The following is a 23,700-nucleotide window of genomic DNA, read 5'->3' as shown; positions in this document are numbered from 1 at the left end:
CATTTAAATGTAATTGTAATCTACAAATGTCAATGTTAACTTTTAGTCGGACCTTTGAAAAAGGGGACACGTGGTGATTCATTAGTATTTGTCAAATGGTTTGGTTTCATTGGGTACAATGCCATCTACCTTTTCATACTAGACTAAAATTGGAACTCTAATCAGAACTGCGGCATAGCGTTGGACTCCGTGGCTGGACTTGGCACACGTGGATGTGGGGGAACGTGTGGGCGTCAGCCCTCCAAACGCCGCGTTACCAGGAATGATTGTCCTTATCCTATCTATCCTGTCAATTGAAAAATAACCAGCCTTCACTCTTAATGTTTCATTGTCTCGATCATTAAAAAGTTAATTCTGGAATTTCCGTTCCATATAACTGCAAATATTGGTAAATAAATCAATCCCCCTGATGATTGGTGATTTTCTTTAAACGTCGCTTTAACGAATTAGAAACTATCAACTCTTTTCCATGACAGACAATTTCGTGTTGGGTAAGAAAGTAGAGCAAAGGTCTTCTCCTTCCAGTAGGGCTGGAACCAACGAAGGGATGCTTTGTTCTGATTGGCTGGTGTGAAGTGAGGGTTGTTTAGTAGGTCAGAGGTTTTAGAGGCAGGGGTCTTATCGGAACGTCAAACTCTTTCTGGATCAATCAAAATAATGTTCTTCAACAAGGTAAATGCAATCCTTATTGCAAGGACCAACGCCACACTAATGACTCGGATATTTGACTAGTGTATGAGTTTTTCGAAGGCAGAATTCCTCTTGTGCTGCTAGCTTATGCTATCGAGGCTAACGTAATGTCATGGTATTCTGCAACATGCACTTTGTTGTGTACAGCGGTTATGGATTATTATTATTATGTATTTTTCATGATAAATCCTATGCCTACTACCTATCGTATAATGCAACTGTGTAAATGTTGTTTTGACGAGGATAACTGGTTGGTTTCTTTTAAGTAGCTGATTACATGACCCGTTTTGTAACAATTTAAATATCCTTATGATACGTTTCTCCACTGAAAGGTTTTCTCTTGTACCAATCCTCTTTTTTTTATAAATACGAGACAACTAATGCTTTGTTCATGTCAGTTCAGATCTACATACGTTGTGTGTGATCTGTGTCCATAACACATTGACACAGATCACACACAACGTATGTAGATCTGAAAAGACACGTTGTGTGTATGTGCTCTGTGTCAATGTGTTATATACACATGTCATATAGTTATCATATATATGAGGAACACAAAAGGCTGAGAACACTAAGGCATTTGACACTAATTAATATCATGTATAATGCAATGTAACATGTTTTTGTTGAGATAAGTTATTGCAATGCTAGTTTGTTGTACTTTGAACATCTTTCCTGGCGACAACTGAGTTGCATTCAGTTTCCAGCAAGTTATGCTTTTCAAGTTCAAGTTCAAGTCTTTCAAGTCTTCGGCTATCTTGAACAAACTTGAACCAATGGTTCTAACAAATAATGGCACTATGTCCTCTGTAGGACCCTTTGAAGACAATGCTGTAATGATAATAACCTATTCGTCTGATTGACCTTCAGGCACTTCGAGCCGGTGTGCAAACCGGACTCCGGCTGCAGTCCAGTCACGCTGCCGCAAGCGTGAATGTCGCCCCGAAAGCATCCCTTGGTTTTTCCTTTGGTATGTGGCAGTCGGGGTTATACATTAGCTCATCTTGAGATGAGGTTCATAATATCTTGCGAGGACACACACACAATTGTGCAACACATTCCCTCTGCCCCCAGAGCTCACCGAGCAGCAGAAGGAGTTCCAGGAGCTGGCGCGGCGGTTTGCCCGTGAGGAAATCGTTCCCGTTGCAGCCGCTTACGACAAAAGTGGTGAAGTGGGTCTTGTTTTTTTTAATCCTACGGTCACATTGGTGTGAGTGCAGTGCTTTCATTGATTGTTTGCCTCCGATTGCTTTATTTTGTACGTCTTTTCTTCTCGCTGTACAGTATCCCGTCCCCGTTATCAACAGAGCGTGGGAGCTCGGTCTGATGAACTCTCACATCGGAGAGGACTACGGTATGCACTCCTTTTTTGTATTTCTCGTTTCTTTTTTCTTTCAATTTGTATTTTGTTTACAGCTCACTATATGTGTAGGAACGCCTTTTGCCTGGCCTTGTGTTCAGGTGGAATGGGCTTGTCCATATTCGACGCCTGCCTGATCACAGAGGAGCTGGCCTATGGCTGCACAGGTGTCCAGACCGCCATCGAGGCCAACTCCCTGGGTGTGAGTACCATTTCTTCAAGGTCATCGGTGTCACCAATTCCGTGTGCTTGTGTCTGTTTGTCCATATCATCTGGCCTGACATTGAATGCATTATTATGTACATTAAGACCATCTTGTTTATAGGCCTTTTACCTTTTTATCCAGACCTGTATTGCATGATATGCTATGTTGTGTGTTGTAGTCCATCTCATGATACTGTTGTTACAAAACGAAAACCTGGTAACAGCCTTTTTTGTTTTTGTGTACAGCAAATGCCCGTTATTATCGCTGGCAATGAAGCCCAGAAGAAGAAATACTTGGGGCGAATGACTGAGGAGCCCCTCATGTGTGTGAGTACGGCATTGACCCTGTAATCAAAAACGTCCTCAACCCTTTTTTAATGGTCTTTTTGTTTTCTCCTGACATCTACTCCAAAGATAAACGAGGTCAGGTACATACAAATAAACAAAACTGTATTATTATTATTATTTATTTATTTGTTTAGGACAGTGCACATTAATTAACATGTCAGCCAGAGCATCAATATAAATATGCCGGAGTTAGCTTAGTTGCTAATTTACATCCGTTGTCCTAAGGCAAGTCAAGAACATAAAAACAACATACCAGCATACAAAATAGATAAAAAAAAAACACTTTTACACACAAAATAGGTCCCAATTCACATCAAGAGTCCATGTAGAAAAAGTAGAATGACCAAAGGTTACATATGAGAGCAGGTCTGGCTTGCTACTAACCACTGTTTAAGGGTCTTTTTAAAGGTGGTGTAAGTGGCACAGTCTCTAACATGAGATGGTAATATATTCCCGGACTGTGTTGCTTTTGTATCAAAAGCCGAATGACTGCAATCATATGTCAGTAGGATATTCAGCGTTGATACACTATCGGGCTAAATATGTCCTATACACATTTGTGATCTGAACGTCTCCGGGTTACTGGGATTCTTGCATCAAATATGAGACGAAGATGTGAAAGATGGGGAAACATGTACCTGACCTTGCATGGCCCGTGTGCATCCCGGCAGGCCTACTGCGTGACCGAGCCGGGGGCTGGCTCCGACGTCGCCGGCCTCAAGACCCGCGCCGTGAAGACCGGGGACGATTACGTCGTCAACGGCCAGAAGATGTGGATCACCAACGGAGGGAAAGCCAACTGGTGCGTAGCCGCCGAGACCGGACACAGTACAGGTGTGGGAAGCGGCAGTCTAGTAGCGGCCTCTCAAATGTGTCGTCCCGTCTCAGGTACTTCCTCCTTGCGCGTACCAGTGTGGACCCCAAGTGCCCGACCAGCAAGGCGTTCACCGGCTTCATCGTCGACGCAGACACCCCAGGAATCCAGATCGGCCGGAAGGTGAGAACCGCTCCGGGCAGTGTCTACAACCTTGTTTACCTTCACCCCAACCAGTTCACCATTTTGAAGGGTGCACTAGCTTTACACTTTGCCCTGAAAGTAGCACATGGCCCGGTTAATATTAAGGCAGTACTGTGTAAGTACTATCGCTTTTCATGGCTCCTTTTTCCAACGTTGGTGCAAAGAGTTTGAACATGGGTACATTTTACAATTGACCTTGCTTGTGAGTAGGCTGGAGTCATATCATTTTTCAAGGGTCCGGTTCAACTGGTTAAGGTTTCTCATGAAATGTGTCGGTTAAAATCTCGTGCAGCAGGTTAAAGAAACAGGAAATTTAGTTTTCCGTCCAGAAACATCCAAATCCTATGAATGGTGTATTGTCAAGATTGAAAATCCAGAAATTATGTTTTATCTAACGTGTATATATATAATTTAAGAACCATGTGCAAAGCTGGAGAAAGAACTGGGCCTGGCTCCTGAGGCCAATGCAAAGTTAAACGTTACCTTTTTTATTTTTTTTAAGTGTTTCTACACTTACCCACCCTCCTCACCCTGATGTCACCCTGTCTCTGTGCAGGAGCTGAACATGGGCCAGAGGTGTTCCGACACCAGGGGCATCACCTTTGAGGACGTGCGGATACCCAAGGAGAACGTCCTCATTGGAGAGGGAGCCGGCTTCAAGATCGCCATGGGGGCTTTCGACAAGACCCGACCCCCCGTAAGTCTCCACTAGCTGGGAGGGAAGAACCCCAACAGTGATCCCTGTACCCCCATACGATCCTTCTGACACTGCAGGATCCTCTAAGATTCTGTAGACGGATGGTCATAAAACAGAAGCCCCCTGTTTTTAATGTTGAGATGTTCAACAGTGATGTATCACGTGCATTATAGTAGCAATCATCCTACTTGGCTGACATCCATTTGTGTTACAAAAATGTCTATGGTTATATAATTTACACGATATTGAAAGTGCAAGCACTAGCACATGCAGATGGACTTTGTAGGTCATTTAGCAAACATACCAGAAAAGGAACACATACAACCCAGCACGTTAAGGTATCTTGAGTAGTGGTACTATGTTGGTAGCCGTCTACACTGGCAGTCATTCAGGGTTCATCACCCTGCTGCAGGTGGCTGCCGGAGCCACCGGCCTGGCCCAGAGGGCCCTGGACGAGGCCACCAACTACTCCCTGGAGAGGAAAGCGTTTGGCGTAGTCATCGCTGAGGTCAGTAACAAAATCTCACAGTATTATTCACGATAACAACGGTCCTTAAGGGCTGATTGTGATTCCACGTTCACGCAACACAAGGGGGTCACGGACCCTGTACGTCCTTGCGGAACCTCCTTGCGCCCACTGCAAGGGCCGGACGTGCGCCGCCCAGAAATTGTAACCTTCCGTCGAGGCGACGCAGCAGCGAGGGCTGTGATTGGTCCGCTCACTGAAACCCGATTGGTCCGCGAACTAAACCATAAAGGTTCCCGACTGCGTCGAAGCGTCTGCGTGGTCATTGCTTTTCGTGAACGTGGAACCCAATCACTTTAGACACAAACCATCCGCAAAGATTGTTATCGATTTATGAATATCAAAAAATTGGAATCGATCCTTCATCTGCCCTCGTCTTCCTCCCCCAAGCACCAGGCGGTGTCCTTCCTCCTGGCGGAGATGGCGCTGAAGGTGGAGCTGGCCCGCATGGCCTACCAGCGGTCGGCCTGGGAGGTGGACATGGGTCGCAGGAACACGTACTTCGCCTCCATCGCCAAGGCGTACGCCGGGGACATCGCCAACCAGGTGGCCAGCGACGCCGTCCAGGTGTTCGGAGGCAACGGCTTCAACAGCGACTACCCCGTGGAGAAACTGATGAGGGACGCCAAGATCTACCAGGTGTGTGTGTGTGTGTGTGTGTGTGTGTGTGTGTGTGTGTGTGTGTGTGTGTGTGTGTGTGTGTGTGTGTGTGTGTGTGTGTGTGTGTGTGTGTGTGTGTGTGTGTGTGTGTGTGACATAACATCAGGGGAAAAACAGATGGAACACCATTGGCTGAGATTATTAAAGGAAGTGGATGAGACGCCTCATTAAATGTTCTATTATTAACTATTATTCCTCTTTTTGTAGATCTATGAAGGCACGGCTCAAATCCAGAGACTCATCATCGCCCGTGAACACCTTGGGAAGTACAAGAAGTGAACGTTTTAAACCATCGGACTATGCATCATCGAAATACCCTCCTTGCTTGTATTATATTTTTTGATATATTTAATAGAAATCACTCTTGGATAATACTGCTTGGATACAAAATCAAAACATTTTTTGCCTTAACATCAGCCGAATTGTAATGTCATGTACTTATCATCATCTTAGACGATATAAAGTATGGCCTTTTATTGTACTTTCATACCGATCACAGCGAAAAAAAATGTTCAGTGTGTCCAGGTGGAAAGCTGAGTGTGGTACTTCAGAATGCTAACCTGTGGAATCCAATGATGTCTATTAGATTCAGCATACATACATAATAACTTTGACATTCTCTTTCCGTGTCATTTTCTTTTCAACTACTTTCTTCTGTTGTCCATGAGGTCTGTTGGGGATTGTAATAAATGTAAAATGTGACAACTATGGTTTTAACTCTTGTTTACTTTGAATGGATTGCCGATACATTTGACCACGCACTGAGATGGGCAGTTAAATATACATACATTTTCGATACCTAAAATGTAGGAATCTCTAGTACAGCCCCAATGGACGTAAACGTAAGATTAATAAACGAAATACTAAGCGCATTAGTGAACATGATTTCATTAAATGCACAGTGACGATTAGTTTTGACTTCCGAAAAAAAAAAACACCCGCTGACAGCCAGCTGATCTGGTGGCGTGACGTCGTAAAGGTGCGACGCATGATCATGCGATAAATCCAGAATGGTAACTAGCTTGCTGTTTTAAAACCGATACATTCCTGCTTTTACTGATTGTAGAGGTGTATAGAACATATATTCCGTAATGTCTGTGTTTATACTTTTAATAATTTCAACAGCTGGGGCGATATCAGTTAATTCTACAGGACTTCTAACCCTGTATTAGCCGCGTAGCTTCGTGTAACATTTAATTTATAGCTATACAATTGCCAACAGGGCAACAACTGTTTTCTACTCCAAACGCTGCAATATATTTAACATAATTTCTTATCTCGACGCCCTAAACTGTAACTCATCACGTCAACGAAACGTCGTTCAGAGTGTGTCATATGTTCGGCTCTTAATTCCAGGGTACCCAAATAAAAGATGTGGTCATCAAGGATGATGCCCCCAATGCGCTCATATTGGACAAGCATGCCGACTATATAGCAGCATATGGTTCTAAAAAAGATGACTACGTAAGTTTGGATTTATTTTAATCATAATTCATGAAGAATTTAAATGTATCTGTTTAAAATTGGGTTCGTGTTGGGTGTTGTGTTCCCCTAGGAGTACACGGTATCAGAATACCTGAGGATGAGTGGCATCTACTGGGGTCTGACCGTTATGGACCTCATGAGCCAGCTACCGAGGATGAACTGCGAGGAGATCACAGAGTTCATCAAGTCCTGCCAGCACGAGTGTGGAGGCATCAGTGCGAGCATCGGACACGACCCGCATCTACTGTACACCCTCAGTGCAGTGCAGGTGAGGGGGCTGCCGTTAGTCAAAGGACGTCTCAAAAACGATATATTCTATGTAATGTCTATTTAAACAGGGACAATGTGCAAAGAAAGATTAACCTTGTTTAGAACAAGGAGAGATCCATTGCACCAGTTTTTTGCTAATTTCTATTTTCCACCTGTAGGTTAGAATAATAAATACTACAAAACTAAACAAGACACAATAATATATTAACAATAATGCCAACTTCATAGCTAATCAAGTCATTTTGGTTTCCGATATCAATTCTATGTTCAGTGGGCATGAAAGGACTTCTATGTAACAATTTCGGTTTTAGACTAGTCTTACTTTGGCGGTGTCCATGGCTTGAGCACGTGGCTCCAAACATGGCCGGACTCTGGATGTATTGGTTAAAACCAAAATAAGTGTATTTAAATAGATGTTGTGCACCATATCAACAAACTATCCGTCTGCTATTCCAAAATACAATTGCTATAGTACAGTGGGTACTAAACTACAAGTGTAGTTTAATCGCCAACCATCTGTGGCAATAACAGAGTGAAACTCTATAGCGACGTGTGTTAATATCTTACTATCACAGGTTACGACGTGGTTACGATGCGGTCTACACAGAGTGCAGCAGCATATAGCGGTCTATGTTTACTCTTGATGCAAAGATAAAAACTATCTATACATTGTGATAGTTTTGTTTAGAGCCGCTTTAAGTTTAATTGTTGTGTTTAGTTTGTTTCAAGTGATTAAAAACACGTGTTTGATTCCTGTCCCTCAGATCCTGTCGCTGTATGACAACGTTCAGGCTCTTGATGTGGATAAGCTGGTGGAGTACATCAAGGCCTTGCAGCAGGAGGACGGCTCGTTCGCTGGGGACAAATGGGGTGAGTAAGGATCCTTCTTCGTCTGGATTTTAGTTGAATCCACATATAGGAACCACCACTCAGGGTTCCGGTCTTATAATAACTGCAAATCAACATTTTTACAAAAATCTTTTGAACAGAAGGGAACGTTAATAATAGCCAGGCTGTCAGCCCTTGACTTCCAGAAGAAACAAATGCCATCTCTGTTTTGGAATCTTGGTGTTCTGTGTGCAAGGCTTTGAAGACATTCCCTTTGCACATTATACGGTGCCTGGCATGATGTTGCTTCATTCCTCTGACTTCTGTCCACAGGAGAAATCGACACACGGTTTTCCTTCTGCGCTGTCGCCACACTCGCCCTACTGGTATGTATGTAAGGGATAATGTATAGAACGCCGGTCATTATCGGGATAATGACGTAGCATTCGTAGTGTTGATCAGCAGAGAAATAGTCCGCCAAAGACGTTGACGTCGCTTAGCAACCAAAGACGCTGGGGTTGACAAGCTACCGGACTACTTGCAGAGTTATACCAAAGACATCATTGGAGGCAAAAAATCCTTTGTTTTCCTTGACAGCGGTCAATTATCCTTAGCAACGGTGAATTATCAAATATAATTCACCGCCGGAAATTGTGAAGGGCCCATGCAATGGAACGGAGCGTTCCACGGCATTGAGAAGACCCGTGTAATAAAGTTGTATAATCGTCTGCGCAATTCTTAAAAAAATACTTTATCTTAAACATAAACCTAATAATCGATTTGGTTATTCTTGGGTAATAGCTTGTGTGTTGTCCCAGAGGACGTGTTAGAGAGACGTGTTGGTTCTGTCGTCCCAGGGGAAGTTGGACGCCATCGACGTCGACAAGGCGGTGGAGTTCGTCTTGTCCTGCATGAACTTTGACGGTGGGTTCGGCTGCCGACCCGGCTCCGAGTCTCATGCCGGCCAGGTACGTTCCCCAGGTTCAGAATAATGAAAGGTCCCATGACATGCCACCAGGTGTGAGTGTGATCAGCCGATAGATCGGTCTACCTGCCTACCCAGTGGACTGTAGCAAACGCTGCTCATCCCACTGTTGTCAGAAGAGGACGATTTTAAAACGGCTCGTAATGGCTTATCACGCTCACACCTGGTGGCATGTCACGGGACCTTTAAAACATCAATAACATCATGGTTTTCCCCTTCCATACTGGATAAGGGCTATGCCAAAAGCATTAAGAGTGAATTGCGCCCTCTTGTGGGGGAAACGTATTTCAAGTGAGAGCTTGAGAAAGAAATTATGTAAAATCGACATTATCTGTTGATATATTCTCTTGGTCAAACAAAAGCTCTCATAAAACGTGGGGGAGTCCTTAACTATAATTAACCGTTTCTTTTACCAACACTGCCGTCCCTTCCGTGTTGTTTAATAGTGTTTTTCTTATTGTATTATTTTGTATCACGTGCCCCTAATCATTGTAACGTATCAACACAGAGATTACATTTAAGAGAGGGAGAGACAGCCTTTTCCCTAATTTTTCATATTCAAATCTCCTGTTTTCTACCGCTGTGTTCCGTCCTTCCGGTCGCCTCCCCCCTCCGGCAGATCTACTGCTGCACGGGCTTCCTGTCGCTGACGGGTCAGCTGCACCGGCTCAACGCCGACCTCCTGGGCTGGTGGCTCTGTGAGAGGCAGCTGCCTTCGGGGGGGCTCAACGGCCGGCCGGAGAAGGTGGGTCCCATCAGAGCCGACTCCTGACGACGTTGAACTCTGGGTTGGGTTGGAACGCCAGATTCATAATGTATGATAGAAAGCCTGATTCAGAAAGCCTGTGATGAACGCTCAACGGGAAAAAACAACAACTGCGATTAACAAACACATTTTCCTGACCCTCTCTCTGGTTCCTCTGTCCCTCTCTCTGGTTCCCCTGACCCTCTCTGGTTCCCCGTCCCTCTCTCTGGTTCCCCTGACCCTCTCTGGTTCCCCTGACCCTCTCTGGTTCCTCTGTCCCTCTCTCTGGTTCCTCTGACCCTCTCTCTGGTTCCCCCTCCCTCTCTCTGGTTCCTCTGTCCCTCTCTCTGGTTCCTCTGTCCCTCTCTCTGGTTCCTCTGACCCTCTCTCTGGTTCCTCTGTCCCTCTCTGGTTCCCCCTCCCTCTCTCTGGTTCCCCTGACCCTCTCTCTGGTTCCCCGTCCCTCTCTCTGGTTCCTCTGTCCCTCTCTCTGGTTCCTCTGACCCTCTCTCTGGTTCCTCTGTCCCTCTCTCTGGTTCCTCTGACCCTCTCTCTGGTTCCTCTGACCCTCTCTCTGGTTCCTCTGACCCTCTCTCTGGTTCCCCGTCCCTCTCTCTGGTTCCCCGTCCCTCTCTCTGGTTCCCCTGACTCTCTCTGGTTCCCCGTCCCTCTCTGGTTCCTCTGTCTCCCTCTCTCTGGTTCCTCTGTCCCTCTCTCTGGTTCCCCTGACTCTCTCTGGTTCCCCGTCCCTCTCTCTGGTTCCCCTGACCCTCTCTGGTTCCCCGTCCCTCTCTGGTTCCCCGTCCCTCTCTCTGGTTCCTCTGACCCTCTCTCTGGTTCCCCTGACTCTCTCTGGTTCCCCTGACCCTCTCTGGTTCCCCGTCCCTCTCTCTGGTTCCTCTGACCCTCTCTCTGGTTCCTCTGACCCTCTCTCTGGTTCCCCTGACTCTCTCTGGTTCCCCTGACCCTCTCTGGTTCCCCGTCCCTCTCTCTGGTTCCCCTGACCCTCTCTGGTTCTCCCATCCCTCTCTCTGGATCCCCTGACCCTCTCTGGTTCTCCCATCCCTCTCTCTGGTTCTCCCATCCCTCTCTCTGGTTCTCCCATCCCTCTCTCTGGTTCCCCCTCCCTCTCTCTGGTTCCCCTGACCCTCTCTGGTTCTCCCATCCCTCTCTCTGGTTCCCCGTCCCTCTCTCTGGTTCCCCTGACCCTCTCTGGTTCCCCTGACCCTCTGGTTCTTCGGTTCCAGCTCCCAGACGTGTGCTACTCGTGGTGGGTGCTGGCCTCTCTGAAGATCATCGGTAGGATCCACTGGATCGACAAGGCCAAGCTGCGGGCCTTCATCCTGGCCTGCCAGGACGAGGAGACCGGGGGCTTCGCCGACCGTCCAGGGGACATGGTGAGTCCGTGTGGTTCAGCAGTCAGACCCTCCAGGATTTCGCGATGTTGCGATTTGCAACTTCAACGCAACGTCAACCAATCACCGGCGAATTCAGGGCGGCGTCACAATTTTAAGCAACCACCGCAACTTTCTCGCAAATTTGAACAATCGGTGGCGTCGTCTTTAACTGACGTCGACAAACTACCTTCCGCCTTACTTCGTGTTTACGTCCAAGCGATCCTAGCGTTCATGCAGCGTGTCCAACGTTTCACCCTTGCCGACCAAAATAAAAGCAGTATCCTGGTATTCTACATGAAAGCGGGGGGGAATTATTTTGCATTGTGGTGGAACAAAAGCGGAAATCTTCCATTGATAAGCATTTTGCCACCGTGAAACATAACTACAGAACTGCAGGCAGGACGTCAGACGACGGGGCAGATCGCTATGACAGAGGCTGTGGCATCCAAGTCAATTGCCAGCGCGGAAAGAATCAAGAATAAATTATTCATGGGACCATTTCTCATTTTTTTTGTTCTTTTAATGATTTTTTTCTGGAATATCTTAATATTTAAAAAAATACTCAGGGAAAATTGCAGTGATATCTTTCATTTCCTCTCCCACTGTCGCAACAACAACCTAAAAAACACTGCAACTTCATCGTAACTTTTTGGAAAAGGCATTTTAGGCCGCAACAATCTCAAAAAAGGCCCGCGAAATCCTGGAGGGACTGAGCAGTACATACTAACAATGCATTGGTCTAGCGCCCCCTGGAACCTGTTCATTTATGTGTTCGATCTTTTTGGGGGTTTTACCTCTCTAATGCCAAGTTTCTAGAAAAACAGGCCAGAATTGTATCTGGTATCTGCAAGAGTTTCTTTAATTATATACGTCTAATTGTGTTTGCTTTTCCCAGAGCAATCCTCGAGTTTCCCAATTTTAAATAATCCCAACGCTCCTCTTTACACTTAATTGGATTGTTTATAGCCCATTCGCCTGGGTTTATTTGTATAAATTGTGTTTGTAACGTATTCTTTGATTTTCAAGAGCATAGTACAAATAAACACGTCTCTCTTTTTGTCTCTCTCTGTCTCCACTCCTCCCTCCACCCTCTCTCTGTCTCCACTCCTCCACCTCCTCCTCCACCCTCTGACTGTCTCTCTCTTTCTCCAACTCCTCCCACTGACTGTCTCTCTCTGTCTCCACCTCCCCCCTCCACCCTCTGTCTGTCTCCACTCCTCCACCTCCTCCCACTGACTGTCTCTCTCTGTCTCCACCTCCTCCCTCCCCCTCCACCCTCTCTCTGTCTCCACTCCTCCACCTCCCCCTCCACCCTCTCTCTGTCTCCACTCCTCCACCCTCTCTCTGCCTCCACTCCTCCACCCCCCCCTCCACCCTCTCTCTGTCTCCACCCCCCCCTCCACCCTCTCTCTGTCTCCACCCCCCCCTCCACCCTCTCTCTGCCTCCACTCCTCCACCCTCCGCGGTGGCGGTCGTGCCCCAGGTGGACCCCTTCCACACGCTGTTCGGTGTGGCGGGCCTCTCCCTGCTGGGGGAGGAGCAGGTGAAGCCCGTCAACCCCGTGCTCTGCATGCCCGAGGACGTCCTGCGCAGGATAGGCCTGGAGCCCGAGCTGCTCAGCTGAGAGCGCCGCTGCCTCCTCCCTCCCTCCCTCCCTCCCCCCCAGACCCCCTTCTTAATACCGACCACCACCTCCACCACCCCCCCACCTGAGACCCACCCCCACCTCTCACACCAGCCGCTCACTCACACCCTCCCGATCACCCCAGAGAGAGAGTGTGAGAGAGAGAGTGAGATTGACGGAGAGAAAGTGAGAGATTGAGTGAGTGAGTGAGTGAGTGTGTGAGAGAGAGTGAGAGATTGAGTGAGTGAGTGAGTGAGTGAGTGAGAGAGTGAGAGATTGAGTGAGTGAGTGACAGAGGGCGAGAGAGTGAGAGTGAGTGAGGGAGTGAGTATGAGAGTGAGATTGACGGAGAGAAAGTGAGAGATTGAGTGACAGAGAGAGTGAGAGATTGAGTGAGAGAAAGAGTGAGAGATTGAGTGAGTGAGTGACAGAGGGCGAGAGAGTGAGAGTGAGTGAGGGAGTGAGTATGAGAGTGAGATTGACAGAGAGAAAGTGAGAGATTGAGTGACAGTGAGAGATTGAGTGAGTGAGTGAGTGTGAGAGAGTGAGAGATTGAGTGAGTGAGTGACAGAGGGCGAGAGAGTGAGAGTTAGTGAGGGAGTGAGTATGAGAGTGAGATTGACAGAGAGAAAGTGAGAGATTGAGTGACAGAGAGGGCGAGAGAGAGTGAGAGAGTGAGTGAGTGAGTGAGTGAGTAAGTGAGTGAGTGAGAGAAAGAGAGAGAGTGAGTAACAGATAGAGAGAGGTTATGGTGGCTTGGGGTGAGTGGGTGGAAGGAGTCTTGTTTTAGCTAGCTTGCTCTGCAGACAACCCAAGGACCAACTGCTGGGAGGCGGACAGGCCAGAACGACGGCAGTGAATTCCTCCCCGGGTGTACTTTGTGTTTAGGGTCTAATCTTCAAATGATTGGGAAAGAAGATGTGTAAAAGTGGGGACGGTTAATGCAAAACATTTACGAATACACCCACCATTCCACCTACCGTTGACTCGCTCTTCAACAGCGGTTGAACTGAAGATGTAGCTCCTACGGCTAGCGAGCGGTTCCGTGTCGGGTAGAGCGCGCCGCAGCGCTACTACATACGTGTTCGGTACTGTGTCTGAGAGCTAGCCGCCGCCGCCGCTGTGTCACCACCAGCTCACCGTAGTCGCCGAGAACCGAACACCTTGTACTCCTATGCGTGCTCAAGGTTGAAGGTCAAGTGTTGCACTGACCTTTAATCAGCAATATGATTGTTATGCTTCTAACAAACCAACTTTCAACAAAACCCTGTGTAGCCGATTTGGTCTCTTCTGAGCGGGGGCGTCGCCGAAAACGACCGCAGAGGATCTGCAAATGAGAACTTAATGTCTGGAAAATGTCTGTGGGAGGGGTATCATTGGGTCGTATTGATATGCGGGGGCCTCATCTATATACTGCTACACCTTACAGCTGGAAAGGTGTTTTACTAAGTGGAGTTTGGCTCATTTCATGACTGGAAACACGGACACACACACACACACACACACACACACACACACACACACACACACACACACACACACACCATATTAATGTAGAACATACAGTAGCAGTGATATCAGCTTTTTAGCTCCAGGGGATTTCATAATTTATGCACAGTCACAGCTACACTAATTTATTTTTGATGTTCGTGTCATTATCCCATTGTCAACTGTCTGTACATCGCAAGACGGCAAACCTTTGCGTGTCAGTTCTCCCAGGGTCACAGCTGTCAATATCTCCACTTTCGCCATGCCTCACTTTGATATTGAGAGTGGTCCATTGTAAAGAAACATTGATTTCTTGTCTTTTTTTTTCTCTGTTTACCGCATTGAGCGCATTGAGCGTCTTATTTGTCCACCTGTCTTCCTTATCGTCAATTTGGTCCATGTGGCTGTTTGCTCATGTCTGTTTTCTTATAACCGGATGGAATAAATAAATGTGTAAATTGCCATTTCTGGTATCCATTTCAGTCTTAATCCTTATTATCCCGTTGGAGTATTTTCTGGTCATGGTCCGCGAAATGCTGTGAAGTACAATCAGACCACTAGATGGCAATAGTGCCACTTATGACATTGCGTCGCCCTGCGGTCCGACCAGACCGATACCGACCAACGACAATCAACGGCACATTTTTCTATGATTTGGCCACTGATAATTTTCTATAATCACAATCAGTCAAAAAGATAGAAATACGATGGCTCTAAATCCCTATCCATGCCTATGATAAAACACACAAAAAATAATTCCACTTTGATCCATTAACTAAACTAACATCTCTACCTGCTATTATAGGCCTACTCTTTTTGCTTATTACTGTGGTTATTTTCAACCATGATAGTCTTTATTTAATTACCTAACGTGTGCCGGCGGGTCTCTGATCTGGGAAATGCAATAGGAGTCATGTATTTAACAGACATAGCAGTCATTTGAAGCATCCAGGTGTGTTTAGCGACAACATAGTGCTGGTGGCTCAAAGCGAGAGAAAGATAAATAAAGATAGACAGGGACACAAAGACACAACGGAGAGCTGGTTGAATCTCAGGCTGCAATGTGTAACCTGCCAATCATATCAGCACGTTCGAAATAGGCTACATATTTCCCAAGATTGCATTGCCCACAACAATTTGAGGAAACATTCTGAAAGCAAACAAACTTTGGCATCTTGGTATAATAAGGTGAAACTCCAGCAAGACAAGACGTGTGCCCCGTTTTGCTGAGAAAAGAGAAACCAACGCAACACAAACAGTGCTGTTCACATATGACCTGAATAATGTGTACGTGTGTTATTCTGCTGTGGAATATTTGTTATGGTTTACCTTTCTTAAAAACCTTCTCTCATTGTGTTTTGTCACATTATTAGAGAATTTGTAGCCTATTCAATATGAAACAATCTTTAAAACATTAAAAAAAGCTATTAATCAGATAATCTTCAAAACATTGCATGCTTTACGGTCCAACTATTGTTGCATACTAGGTCATTCAGAGAAATCTCCCATGGATGCTTCCTACGGGAATCAAACCCGGGGACATAAATTCAACGCTCTACCAGTTGAGCTACACGGGACCACAAACGAGGTATTGTTCTCGTGGCAACGGAATCAGTCAGCGCAGCGGGGGACCAGCGCAATCTGAATCTCTCGCAAAACTGAATTCCATAACTCACGTGTGAAGCGAAGAACAAGGCAAGCCGTTGAGGGACCGCAGGTTGAAGAATTATTACCCCCCCCCCTTCCTCGTTGTTCATTCAGAGCGACACAGCAGTATTTACGGATGACAGGAGTGCAGAGTCAATGAGCGAGGTTCAGCGGGCCTATAGGTCCCCTCTATACGTCTCCTCTACCGCTGCAGCGTTACAACCAGGCGGCCTCTGGGAAGCCCCGTGTCTCTGACCGGCACGAAGCGGGGATGTAGGCTACACGCCGCCTCATAATTCATTGCTAGTACCAGACATCGCCGCTGATGGGTTCACCCATAAATGTCTATATATAATTGAACGTGTTATTCGGTTCTAATCCGAGAATGTGTAATTGGTCAGTGAGACTATTGAGTCAGTCCCTCATCTTGGTAGCCTGCCGTAGCCTCGCGTCTTGTGGGTACGAGCCCCGTTTAACGAGAGGGCACGCTCGCTGGGAAGCACAAACGCCTCGGCCGCTGTTCATTAACGTCCGATGCTGGCCCATCATCTTTTCCATTAGCTTTCCGGCCACTTTATTAAGTCTTCATGTCCCGTTGAAGTTCCTTAATCGCCTGCCTTGCGTGAATGAAGGGGTCGTGGAGGAATGGCGTCTGTCCATAACGGATCTTCTACAGCCGTCCACGAGTGATGATGCCTCAGCAATGCACTAGTGCCTAATTCTTCACCTGTCATCTATTTGGTGGGGGTGTGTGACGCTGGTGGGTTTACGTCCGCCTTTAGACAGTGGTAACACACCTTTATAGTACACGCACGCTCACGTCCGCACACACACGCACAAATGCACGCATCCCGTTTCTGGTGTATTTGCAAACGTCGGCTGAATGCCATTGCTGGAACAGTCCAGGGCCAAAGCTAATCGTGCTCATTTGTTATCTTCTACTGTGTTGTTGGGAGTAGCTCCAGCTAAAGCAAGGGATAGGTCATCTGTCTATTTGAACGTCGTTGTAGTATCTTTTCAGCAGGGTTTCTCACAGTTACAGTTAAACTTCAACAAACGGGGGGGGGGGGGGGGGGGGGGGGGGTGCGGTACTGTTGCTGTACACATTGATGAACCATTGCGCGGCCATTCTGGCGTGCAGTGATTTGGCCGAAATGTATCAAGTCTGATTTAATGGGTTGTAATCAAACACCTCCATAAGGTGAGCAACTTCTTACACACACACACACACACACACACACACACACACACACACACACACACACACACACACACACACACACACACACACACACACACACACACACACACACACACACACACAGTTACCCTCTTAATCAATGTGCTGCACTTAATATGCTTAGAATGCCTTGTTTGATAGAAGGGCGAAAAGAGGTTCAGTTCGTATTCCTATGTTTCCAAAACTCGCTCCTTGGAGACTAAGGTGTAGGCCTACCACAGGAGACTGTGAGCTTATCTCCTCTTTCATGTGGTTCGCTTGAGGCAATCTGACGGGCACGGCAAAGCAAACGCTACAGACAAGCTGGTTTAAATGGGATGGAGAAGGAAGATCGGAGAGGTACTGATTATGTGGTACGGAAGCCTTTGCAGCGTTTTGCTGGAACAGGATGAAGCAAACTTTAATGTTAAGGCTTTAAAAAAAAATGTTTTCGATTATAGTTTGCCAACTCCCGTATCCCAGCATGCATCTGGAAGGAGGAACACAGTGGTACTTCCTCCATGTGGTTCTCAGCCAATCACAGGACTCAAGAACGCACAGAATCAGAATCTTATCTGGGGCTAAAGAACAAACTGCTTTTTTCTTCTGTTTATTTCACTCATTGCATTTTTCGTTTGACCAAGAATTGGCTCCTGACGCTTGGCTCCTGAAAATAGCACATAATGGTGGGTTTTCTAAATAATAAGGGGGTCTTGAGCATCAATCCATTTTGCATTGTTAATGGTTGTCACCTAGGTTGTCAGGGCAATCACACGGTGCAAACAGATCTTACAGAGCTCAAAGAAAAAACGTTGACAGTTCTTTAGAAAAGCTGACATGTACAAATTTAAAACCAATTTGAATGAAATGGAATAATAATAATAATAATAATAACATTAAAACAATAATTGCTGCTACTACTGCAGCTAAGCTAATTTTTTACAACTATTTATTTTGTGTTGGAGGAGCTTGCTAAGTGATCAAAGAGCTCTTTGATTCACCATTAGTTTGAGTTGAAAGTGCCGATTGGACCGAACAAAGTGGGAACCAAACCCAGTCAAAGGCGGCCTCAGAGATTGGCTGTACTGGACGTGTGGAATGAAGCCCCTCTGGGCCCCATGAGCTCATTGTGTTTGCGTTTCCGATGTTCGCATTGCTCTTCATTATCTCCCCTTTTCATTGTCTTTGGAACCGTCCTCCCCCCTCCGCCTCATTCTATCTCGGCATTGGCCTAATCGCTCATCTCTCCCCACTGTCCAATCAGCTGACTGTCCTGCAATCACCAGCTGGGAACATCTCTGGGCTCCATTGTGAGGGCGTCTGTCAGCCAGGGAGACGGGTTTCACAGCTCCAGCAAAGTCCTGGGAACCGGACCAACCTGGCCCGGAGCATTGTTCATCCTCAGACAAATGGAACCATGTGCACAAGGGCAGCGCGCTGCTGCTGACTCACTGTTGCTTCTCTCCGGGAGAGCAGTGCTGCACACTGCTCAAATGGGCCATAAAACGCCACGTTTCACGGCACGCCCTAAGCCCGATCCAGCAGGCCTACTATGCTACAGCTGAACGCCTGGTAGGAGTCGGCACAGAGCCAGAAACCAAAACCTGTTTCGTAACGGACAGATTTGACGATGTGTATTCAGCTTTCAGAAGGGGAAGCTAATGAATGTCTTTCTACAATGGCCAGCCGACATGGTGTTGAATCGAACACTTTTGTTTTCAACTCGTTTGAATACTTCAGGTGAAAGGTTCAGGTGGTGTCTGAGGTAATGCTGGCTGTTGGCCAATCCGGTGCTCACAGATAACAGATAGACAAAGTCCTATTCACGAGACTTACAACCCCAGCCCTCCAACGAGCACGAAAACACCCTGAATTAAAGAAGGATCCTTCAGAAGGCATAAAGGAGAGCGATCCCTCCTATAGTTGCAGGGTGGTAACGAACATGGGCAGCTTTTGGGTTATAACGATACAACATTTTAGTTTATAAACCATGCTGGTTCCTGTATGCTATGCACTAATCTTTTTCAGAGCAGCCATTTTAACAGACCAAATCGATTTGGGTGCGAAAAAAGTGTCTTTGGACTGAATCGGGATTAAGGGCTTTCAATCTTGTTTGGACACTCCTACACAAACGCGTTTGCATGTCTGCAGTCAGTGAATAGCTTACAGATAAGTCTGATTTTATTGCCTCGGTTCAAAAGACACAATTTCACTTTATTAAAAACAAACAAATTCACGCACATCACATCACATCCAACACAAGACATTATATAATTCCATAAACAGAGATGCTCTGTATTCCCCCTCCCCCCTCCCACCCACTTCTCCCCCTCAGAACATCAGAGTGCTTGAGGTGGGGTTGAACGCCTTCAAAGAGTCTCCCCTGCTGTGTTCCCATGGGAGCACGCCCTGTCTAGCCCCCGCTGCCTCGTCTGACAACAGATCCACGGGGCTAATAGGTTCCACCCAGACAGCCATCTAGCTAGCAGGCAGTAGCGCTGGTAGGGGAGAGACAGAGGTGGGTTCTCTCTCCCTGTGGGTGGCATTGTGTTGCTCTCTATCTCCTCCGGTTTTGCTGTTCCTGGTCCTCTTTTATTGCATCTGATAAAGAGGTGAGCGAGAGTGGGAGCCTCTTAATCATTCATGCACACGTTTGAAGCGTACAGGCGATGAACCCCCCTCCACCCCCCCCCCCCCCCCACCCCGACACCTTGTCCTCTGACTGAACGTGGGCATCGACGTGGGTAGAGAATGTAAGCCGCCACCACAGAGTTCACAAGGATTTAGCTGCTTCTTTGTCATGCAGGGATTGAAAAGGCAGCTTGAGAATCAGCAGTAGACATGGAGGGCTTATGGTTAATACGGTAGATTGAGCTATTTCACAATCTAACCTCCTTCTTTCTGCATTTACAATGCCCTTTCAGGTGAGTCTGTTCCAGCAGGCCATTTAAGACAAGAGAAGGCCAGGTTTAAGTTTTGTTTTTAAGCCTAACTTGATGCAGTCATTCATCTTTATATAGGTTTCGTTCTGGCTAATATTCATGGATGGTAGGCATGGCCTACCAACCGTGGGCGAACCCTGTCACCAATCAGATCTCTTCAAATCCCCCCCCCCCAGACCACCATGGCGATCCTCAGGATATTTGTATGGAATCGTTGCATAAAAGATGTGTCCATGCCAAGCGTGGCTCATAAAGGTCCCTTTTTTGGGGTCTATTTGTGTTTGTTTCTGCCTCTGCAATGGCGCCGAGCAGAATCAAATATTCATGTAATAAATATAAAAAACCAGATTGGTTTCTTTGGCTTGTGGACAAGAGTGGCATCTTGGAGATGTCCTATTCACTCAGGATGTCAGGCCCAGCACTGGAGAGCTGGGGGGAGGCTGAACTCAATTACAGCAGCCACAGGATGAGCCAACGACACACACGCACACTACATGCACACAGACATACACACGCAAGCACTCGCACACACACACTACATACACAGCACACTCACACTACACACACACACACACACACACTACATGCCCACAGACATACACACACAAGCACTCGCACACATACAAAAACACCCACACACACAAACACACACACTACACACACACACAGACACACAAACACACAGACACTATAAACACACACGGACACACTACATGCACACAAACACACAATCACACAATCACACAGTCACACACACACACACACACACACACACACACACACACACACACACACACACACACACACACACACACACACACACACAACAACACACACCCACACCTACACACAGACACAGGAACACACAAATGCACAGACATGCCCACACACACCCACACACACACGACTCTCAAACCCAAGGACCATAACTCGGCAGATGTTTTACAGCTTGTTTCCTGTTTGATGACCCTAACATTTTCTGTCATAACTGTGCAAAAGATCGATAAAGCAAATCAAACTGATTTGCAGGCGTGACATGAACTAGATACATTTTCCAAGGTTTCTGTGCGTTTGGCAACTGAAAGAATGACGTGAATATTTGATTTATGCCTCGTTCGATTACAGAGATACGAACGCAAGTCAGCAGCACACACACACACACACACACACACACACACACACACACACACACACACACACACACACACACACACACACACACACACACACACACACACACACACACACACACACACACACACACACGCACGCACAGTCTCACACGTTCATGCACACACAGAAACACATGCACATTTTGCAGTTTATAAGGCATGTCATCAAATGTGTTTTGGCTGGTCGGGCGTGCTTGAGTGTGTTTATGTGAGCACATGTGTGAATTTAGGGGAGGTTTGTCAGCACCTTGCAGTGCTATGAATTTATAGCGCTCTATCTTTATTCACGCTGGTTTTGATATTACAATCCCAGCACAATTTATATCAGGACAGTTCCAAATTTACGCAAACTGCTGTGTGTGCAAGGATAGGTTTAAAAATAAAAATAAATCCATATAATTATTTTTTAAGCCTTTAATGGCTAGACTCTCGATGCATTTTGGACATGTTGGCCTGCGATAAGCCACCAAGCACTCTATAAAGGAACCCTATGGCCCTTATTGTCACTCAGCTGCTGTAATACTGCCAGAAGTTGGTAAAGTATATATTTGTAAAATTTGCCTTTTTCATCAACGTATACATTTTTTATCTCTTTGATGCATTAAATGAAGGTTTATTTCACGGTTATAACTAATCTTTTTTACCACAGCCCGTGCAAATGTTGGTACTAATAGATGCACATTATTTTTCAGGTAACAGTTGGGCTACTGTCCAAACCATTCTAAACTCATGTTCAATATCTCCTCAACTCATGTCCGCTGGCCGGCTGGGGAGCTCTGGTAATCCTCTTAACTTAAAACACATAGCAATTCGATAGAAAAATGTAAAACTCCCCTCCAGATTCCCGTTCTCACATCGGTCGGTCTACTGGTGATATAGCTTAAAAATGCATGTGGACGCAGTTGCCATGGAATTATTATTTCTTCAGTGGATATTGATTTGCATGTGGCCTTGGTATGAAATTAATATTCCACTATGCATTGTGAGGATTTAGCCCTGCGCCATACATAAATTTCTGATAAAAGCACACCTAGTCGTGGATCACTAAAGTAAGTATAACTCTTTAGGCAGAGGATATAACATTTGTAGCCTATACATTTTTCGCAGAACAGTATTCTGTACAAATATTGAACAGTTTGGCCCCTACATTTTTTTAAACTATTTCAAATCATGCAAATTGTACTAAATTCCCCAAAATGTAATCCACAAGAAAAGATTTGAAAGGAATTTCAAGTCTGAATGGGGTTAGCATAAAAGTAGGCTATGAACATGCAAACCCTTTTAATAAATGTAAAAAAATTAAAAATTGGATGCTTCTTATGTCAAAGGCCTATTTGATGGAGGTCTTACATAAGGCTAGGCAGTAAGTAAGTAAGTAAGTAAGTAAGTAAGTAAGTAAGTAAGTAAGTAAGTAAGTAAGTAAGTAAGTAAGTAAGTAAGTAAGTAAGTAAGTAAGTAAAATGTATTTATAAAAGCACATTTAAAACAGTTTGCACTGACCAAAGTGCTGTACATAGTGCATTCAGCAGGCAAAGATGAAGGCAAAATAACATTAGAATAAAATATAATAAAAATAAATAAATAAATAAAATACAATAGTGCAGAGGTCAGATAGTTAATGGGGAGGGAAGGCAAGGTTGTACAGAAGGGATTTTGAGCCTTGATTTAAAGGCATAAATGGAGGGGGCTAGCGCTAGCTTTAACGTATATTGTTAAAGCTAGCGAGCTAGTCAGTGGTTGCTAAAGCTAGCGAGCTAGTCAGTGGTTGCTAAAGCTAGCGAGCTAGTCAGTGGTTGCTAAAGCTAGCGAGCTAGTCAGTGGTTGCTAAAGCTAGCGAGCTAGTCAGTGGTTGCTAAAGGTAGCGAGCTAGTCAGTGGTTGCTAAAGCTAGCGAGCTAGTCAGTGGTTTTGTGGGAGGGGCTTTTGAAGGAGGCCTGAAGGGAGGGGCAGATTTATTAATTTAGGGTTAATTTAAGGTACATAATTTCACTGTGGTACCATACTTGTGCACCGGGGGCAGGGTACTAGATAGTGTTAGAAGGCATGGGGCTGAATGGAGCTAAATGCTTACATTTTAATCTCCGTCCATCTCGGCTATGCAGGGGCTTTTCGCTATTACTAGTCAATAACCTAATCTATCTGTATAACAAACATAGAGCAAAAATAAATAAAGGAACCAAGAAAATGCCCTCGTAACTGACATGATATCAACTGTCATTAATTTTATCACAAATTCAAAACTGATTGAAAATATTTAAAATTAATTTCTTCACAATTGAAATGATACATTTTGCTGTACTTCTATGTAAGGTTTACCATCATTTAAAAAATAACATTTGGTTTGATTCAGGGTGGAAAGGAAATTAGCAGTGGTCTGCTCTTCTCACCTATTTAGG

At 45.7% G+C, this 23,700-nt stretch overlaps 2 protein-coding genes across 2 annotated transcripts; both read left to right on the top strand.

Annotated features, from left to right (window-relative positions):
* Positions 1–307: 307 nt before the first annotated feature.
* On the top strand, positions 308–5,999 carry acadm (acyl-CoA dehydrogenase medium chain). The gene is made up of 12 exons (XM_056596412.1): positions 308–672; positions 1,561–1,660; positions 1,765–1,862; positions 1,975–2,044; positions 2,152–2,252; positions 2,501–2,581; positions 3,274–3,404; positions 3,491–3,599; positions 4,177–4,317; positions 4,730–4,825; positions 5,234–5,482; positions 5,711–5,999. Exons 1-12 carry the CDS (start codon positions 658–660, stop codon positions 5,780–5,782), a joined length of 1,263 nt encoding a protein of 420 aa, XP_056452387.1. The 5' UTR covers positions 308–657; the 3' UTR covers positions 5,783–5,999.
* A 429-nt stretch (positions 6,000–6,428) lies between these two features.
* rabggtb (Rab geranylgeranyltransferase subunit beta) lies at positions 6,429–15,372 on the top strand. The gene is made up of 9 exons (XM_056596413.1): positions 6,429–6,516; positions 6,860–6,967; positions 7,059–7,256; positions 8,023–8,128; positions 8,420–8,472; positions 8,944–9,054; positions 9,691–9,816; positions 11,064–11,213; positions 12,697–15,372. Exons 1-9 carry the CDS (start codon positions 6,514–6,516, stop codon positions 12,835–12,837), a joined length of 996 nt encoding a protein of 331 aa, XP_056452388.1. The 5' UTR covers positions 6,429–6,513; the 3' UTR covers positions 12,838–15,372.
* The last annotated feature ends 8,328 nt before the right edge of the window (positions 15,373–23,700 follow it).

Source organism: Gadus chalcogrammus, chromosome 8, assembly GCF_026213295.1.
Source record: "Gadus chalcogrammus isolate NIFS_2021 chromosome 8, NIFS_Gcha_1.0, whole genome shotgun sequence".
Taxonomy (NCBI): Eukaryota; Metazoa; Chordata; class Actinopteri; order Gadiformes; family Gadidae; genus Gadus; species Gadus chalcogrammus.
This window is presented reverse-complemented; position numbering and strand designations above follow the sequence as displayed.